General features: G+C 28.7%; 1 protein-coding gene across 4 annotated transcripts in view; it reads left to right on the top strand.

Annotated features, from left to right (window-relative positions):
- Nucleotides 1-6663, top strand: part of LOC106468078 (helicase SKI2W-like) — a 51269-nt gene that overhangs the window by 10497 nt on the left and 34109 nt on the right. For all 4 annotated transcript variants that reach the window (XM_013928482.2, XM_022397002.1, XM_022396982.1 and 1 more), the window contains 5 exons: nt 164-372; nt 2271-2330; nt 3072-3218; nt 5841-5986; nt 6496-6642. In XM_013928482.2, coding sequence (XP_013783936.1) covers nt 164-372; nt 2271-2330; nt 3072-3218; nt 5841-5986; nt 6496-6642 — 709 coding nt within the window. The remainder of the gene's footprint in view (nt 1-163; nt 373-2270; nt 2331-3071; nt 3219-5840; nt 5987-6495; nt 6643-6663) is intronic.

The following is a 6663-nucleotide window of genomic DNA, read 5'->3' as shown; positions in this document are numbered from 1 at the left end:
AAAGGCTCAAATGAAATGAGCCTCTCTTCAGATCAAGCTCTCAAGCTGCTGTTTACAATGTTTATATTATTAGTTGAACACTGTATCTAACCATTTTATTGAATATTCCTGAATTAATCTTCAGTATCAATTTAATATTTTTTGAGATATTATTCCTCCTCAGGATTACTGTCAGTGCCACCTGGTTTCAAGGATGGAATGACTTTTGAAAAACCTGAACTACCAGAGTCAGAAACAGACACAAGTACAAAAGAAGTACAAATTTTGAAACTAATGGATATCATGTCCATAGACGATGATTGGGACCTGCAAGCTTGTGTTACTGATACCTTCAAAAAAACTCGAGAAGAAGAGATTCAAGAACCAAAAAAAGTAATAGTTGTACAATTTTTAATTTTTGTTTGATTTTTTTACTATGTATTCCTCCCAAAACGTTTTGTGTGCGTATTACTAAATTGTGTTGTTGTTTTTATTCATTGTAATGTATTTTCAGGTATTTTGCTCAGGTTAAAAATATACCATTCAAACCTTCTAGTAAATTATAAATATTATTTCTTCTAATGACTTTGTTTATTCCTGGAATTCGTTGTGATAATTTCTTTTGTACCCTCAAGTGTGAAGGTTTCACTGTTATTTGACAATAACTTGATTGATAGGTTTAATTTTAAATTTACTGAAAGTAAGAACTGTTTACTTAACCAAATATCTCTCTGATAGAACATGTTCATTGGGAAGAAAGGTCTACAAATAGGAGGAAGTATTTTGTATTAATGTTTAAAGCCTCATGTTTTACCATGAGAAGATGCTGACATGAACACTTGTAAAATATTGAGTAGTAATATATATGTGATATTGTATAAGAATAATAGTTTTAAACCACATTATTCTTTACTGGCCCAATATAGGTGTTCAGTAAGAAGAGTGTATGTAGAATTTCAGTTATACTTTATTTGTTATATGATGCTACTGATGAGGCCTTGGCAGCAGTAGTTGAAACAAAAAAGTGTGGATTATATACTACTGTATACATTTTTCTTCCTGGAAACTTATGTTGAACCATTTAGGAATAATGACATGATTTAAATTATTTTGTGTTATCATGATGTAATCTGACACCTGCATATTACTGGTAAATATCATGATCCAACAGCTAAAGTGTTATGTACTGTTAGGCTTGTTATCTGTTAAGCATCTGTATTACAAAAGAAAGTACATTTTCCTCCTTTGTGCCTTATTTACTGTCAAGTTTCATAAAATCTGTTCCTATTAGAACTCTAGGGAGATAGTTTTCATAAATTTCATAAAGGAAGTTGCTTACAGAATAAATATGTTTTAATGAAAAGAAGTTTCTTAATGATCTGTTTTTATCTTAATGCACAAATTTTTAATACTTTTAATTATAAATTTTCAAGTTCAGCACTTTATTCATATTTTTTAAGCATATTCCATTTCTTTCAAATTTTGATCAGTACTTTATCTTTGATAGAGCAGTTTTCTTACCAGTTTAATTAAAAGAAGGAGAGATTTAATGTTCCAAGTGCCATATTAATTTTAATGTAGTAATTAATTTGTAAAAATATTGAATTCAGATCAGCATGTTGTAGTTTATTCTTTATGCAAATGGTCACTTGTAAGCTCTTAAAACTAAGATGCAAGCCTACTAAAATTATTGAACAATAAAGAAATTATTTAATGACCACCATTTTTCAATATTTGCTGCTTTCCTATGTAACAGACACTAACCTCCCAAAATGCTTAAAACTAACAGGGGTAATTTCAAAATATATCCCATAATGTTTGAAATGAATGTTGCCTTTCTCAGCCTTTAAAAGAAAAGCTTCTTTTATCTACCAGCATTTTCTTTCAAGAAAACAATTTTAGAGGATTTAAAAGATTCAAAATTTAAATAGGGTCATAAACATGAAAAATCTGACCCAAAAATTAAATCTTATTGAGGTATTGGTTTTATACAAATTTGATTGAAATCTTTCCAATATTTCTTAAGCTAAATTGGATAGAGATGTCATGATAAATACTTATATTAGTTACAAACTGTGGAATGTCATTGTATTGTAAAAAAAAAAAAAGATTAGAATAAAAAACTTTGCATATTTAAAGTTTGAATTATGTTACAGAAAGCAGATTCTTTTTCCTAAAACTATTACATATAAAAAAAATACTGGTTCATAACTATAAAATTAAAAATGCAGAATGAAAGCGATATTTACTTGAGTTGAAAAATATATACACTTTAAAAAAATTTTTTTCAGGTTACAATAGAAGCTGTTTCAGTAAAAGAAGAAGAAGTCTGGGAAGAAATTATAGAAAAGGTAGAATATTAAACTTGTTGACATTTTTTGTGTTTATTCACTCCTTAGACCCAAGTAGATGGTGACACCATCTGATAACATTTATGACTCTTTGGCTGATAACTAATCCAAACCATGTTGTTATCCACAAAATTAAGATAATTTAAGTTTTATAAGGTATGGTGATAATATCATGAAAATAATTCCAGCAGAACGTGCAAAATATTATGGGTTTAAAGAGTTAAGAGACTTTGGTGTCATGCTTTTTTTAAATTAAAAAATATATAACCTGTCTTAGAACTGAACATTTTGTGTATTGGTTCAAAAAAGTACTTGTCATTCACAATGAGTGACTATCAATCGTATTTATTTGTTTAAATTTTACAAATTTAAAAATAAAACCACAAAATAGATTGTAACCATTTCAACCATAAAATGTAATTTAAGCATCAGTGTAACTTATCAAAAATATAAAACAGTAATGGTTTATTAAACTTTGTTTTCACCACTAACTTAGGCTTACAAAAATGTTTACATGGTTTTCACTTGCAATGAAATAGAAGTTAAGGTTACTTGAAATATCAAAGACTAAATTAAAGTTGAGATGCAATGATAGTTTGACATTTAATCTTAAAATGTTAATCTTTTTTTCATAAAGCATGTTTTTTCTGTTACCAATTTCTTGCTAGTCATTTGCACAGATGTTACAATATGTCTAAAAGTGCATTTTTATCATACTACAAACTCTTGTCTTATTATCAGAAACCTTTGTCAGTTACACTGAAAATCGAAGATGTACCTTCGGTCAAAGAAACGCTTCATTCAAGCTCATCAGAGTGGGCTACCATGGTGAACATATCTGATGCTGTAACAGATTTTGACAAGAAAATTCCCAACATGGCCCGAACAGTTAGTTTCTTATAGTTAATGTTCCTGTTAAATTTTCTATTATGAAGTAAGTTAAGTAAAAAGAATGAGTTTCTATGTAGTTCTTAATATGTTGAATACTATACTACATATTTTTAGTCTCATGATAACAGAAAATGACTTTTTCAGAACAGATGAATTGATTGTGACATTAGTTTCCCTGGTATTGTTCTTATAACATATTTCTATGCTTTAATACCAGGAACATGTCTTGTAATGCTGTTATATGAACTTTTTTCACTGATGACACCCTAACCCACTTACCTTGATTTGAATAACACCCCTGCTGCCACATGCAACAGTTGTTCAGATTTCAGGTGAATGATTGTGCTTACACATGATAAAGCACATAAATTTTGCTTTAGGTGTGTTGTTAATTGCTCATAAATTTGTCATTATTGCTGACATAAAATAAACTTTTTAAAATCACATGTGCAACTTTACCTATTTAGTGCACATGATGAGTGGTATTTTCATATCACAACTAGTACACCTATTTACTGCTGCAGCACTGATGATCCACAATGTGGGCGTTGTTGTTGAGTATACATTAATCCAAATTGTGGACTACAGTCTACTTTTGTGAATTGCCATTCCTGTAAAACAATGGCAGTGACCAGTAAGAGCATACGTTTGTCCATGTTTTTAAAGTGGTAATTGCCGTATACCATTGGCTATGAGACAAAAAAGAATTTGGAACCGAGTTAGTTGTAAAGGTAAATATTTTTACGAATCAATACCATATCACTGATATATTGATATTATACTAGCAGATGATGAATTATCATAAATTATGCACATGTTCAAAGTAAGATTTAGGCCGTCTAAAACCTCATTGAAATTGGATCAATATTTGTGAATGAATATAAATAGTGGCTGAATTGACTGGATTTAAATCATGCATTGGTTTTACTCATTGTTTAATTATTTAGTCCAAGGTCTTCCATGACAAAGTTTTTGTCATTAATAACTTTAATTTCTCACCAAATTTTGGCTACTTTTTCCAGTGCCCAAAATGACGGTGGATAAACTCTGGTTAATTTCATGTCAAACAGTGTTTTATAAGACAATTTTTCAGTTTCAGGTGCTGTACTAAAAAAGATGCATGATAATTTATTAGCTTGTATTAAATTGGGTAAGTGTTCAGCCTCTCCCTAAATTTCATGAATGTGCTGGTGGTGGAGTAACCTATCCTGTGCATCTTCATCAAACATCATTGATTATCTGCCAATATTTTATTTTATTCTCTTACAAAAGATAAATATACTCAGTTAGTCCCGTTTTTGTCAAATGTTGATAATCAAGGGTGTTTGAGAAATTACTAAATACTGCATAACTTTAATAAAGATAACACATGTATACACAGATTTTTGAAAAAAAATTTCAACATATAAATATTTTTTTGAATTTACTATTTGTTTTATTCACTACATTATGATACATGGACCTGAAAAAAAATATTTTTCATTGAATGATTAAAAGCACTCACTATACTATTTTTCAGGTGAGTGGTAAAAATCACTCACTATACTACTGTTCAGATGAGTAGTAAAAATCACTCACCATACAATTTTTAGGCGAGTGAAAATTACTCACAATACTATTTTCAAATACGAAGGACTGTGCAATATTTTTTTTAAATATTTTTTATGTTCTTAATTATTCTCCATTTGTTGAAATTCACAATACACAGTTTGGAAACCATTGGTCTGTGAATATCAGAAAATATATGTAATTTATGCTCTTAACTTAATAGCTGTGTACAATTATTATTTGTATCATTTTCACCTTACTGTTTTGATACATTTTTTCAGATATGGTAAATCTTTTGATACAATCATTTTAAAAACTAATAACTGGTCCTCTTTAAAAAAAAACTGTCAGTTCATTATAATCATAAAATAAGAAAGAGGAGTTGAGAATTTTATATTGATATATCTATAACTTTTGGTGACCTATGAACATTTGTTTAATTTATAATATTTCCTCTGTGTATTTCCTGAGATCATGGTCACTGAATTTCTCATGTATGTTATAGAGAAGAGTTGTGAATTTTATATTGATATATCTATAACTTTTGGTGTGTTTTTTTCAGAGTTTAAAAAAATCGATCTTGTAAATTATATAACACATTTGTTGTAACATTTACTCAAGAATATGTTTTTTGGTAACAAAAGAGCATATTTAACCACTTTCTTGAAACAATTTTATTTGCAAATTCACTGTTCCATTGGTCAGATTAAATTCAAGTCTCAATATTTTTATAATTTAATTTTTTTTACAGTGTGGGTACATGGATTCTATGGTCAAGTTATTAGATATTTTATTAAGGAATAAGCAAATCAGTTGATATCTAATAATTCAAAATTGCTGCTGCATACTTTTGAATAATGTTTGATCCATTTCAGTTAAAGGACTGTAAATACTCCTTAAAACTGTTATCAACTTTTTCTTCACTTGAATAATCATATTTGTGGAAAGACTAGTTTTTATAGGGATTTTATTTAAACAGAAAATGATGAAACTTTAATAAGGATTTGTAGATAGGTTTTATTGTACAAAACACTCGTTGTACAGTTATTCAATATTTCTTTTCTTTTTTAGTGGGAATTTGATCTTGATAATTTCCAAAAACAAGCCATTCTTCACTTAGAAAACCATGAGAGTGTCTTTGTGGCTGCTCACACCTCTGCAGGGAAAACTGTCGTAGCTGAATATGCTATTGCGCTTTCAGAAAAACACATGACGAAGCAAGAACTTTTTCTATGTTTTAGTTACTGAAAATTAGATACAAGTTTTACAAATTTTAAAGGAACTTTAATAAAAACATATTTATCTTAACTAAAGATTGATCTTTAATATTGTTTAAATATTAGTTTCTTAGTTGTTTTTCTGTTAGACCTATGAACATTTGTTTAATTTATAATATTTCTTCTGTGTATTTCCTGAAATCATGGTCACTGACTTTCTTGTGTATGTTATAGAGAAACAAAAATTCCAACACAAACGCACAATGAACAATTGGATTAACAATGCAAATATATTTTAAGGAGGTTACAGAAAAGCTGAAGTTCAAATAAGTCTGTTAAATAACTTTGTAGTTTCAGATTGTAAGTATATTCACATAGGAACCATTGTATTTGCAAATGTGCTGAATATTGTAAGGAATTTTTATATATTTTTCTATAAAAGTCATAAGTTAGTTTTTAAGTACTTAAGCCTGTAATTATAAGTTTAATAATCCTTTTTTGTTTTTTAGGACAGTGTACACATCTCCTATCAAGGCTTTGTCTAACCAAAAGTTCCGTGACTTTCGAGAAACATTTAAGGATGTTGGACTTATTACGGGTGACTTACAAATAAAGCCTGAAGCTAGTTGCTTGATTATGACTACAGAAATTTTGAGGTTAAGATACTTTTTTTTAAA

Source organism: Limulus polyphemus, unplaced genomic scaffold (assembly GCF_000517525.1).
Source record: "Limulus polyphemus unplaced genomic scaffold, Limulus_polyphemus-2.1.2 Scaffold85, whole genome shotgun sequence".
In the NCBI taxonomy this organism is placed as follows: domain Eukaryota; kingdom Metazoa; phylum Arthropoda; class Merostomata; order Xiphosura; family Limulidae; genus Limulus; species Limulus polyphemus.
The sequence above is the reverse complement of the archived record's forward strand: the minus strand, read 5'-3'. Positions and strand labels throughout refer to the sequence as shown.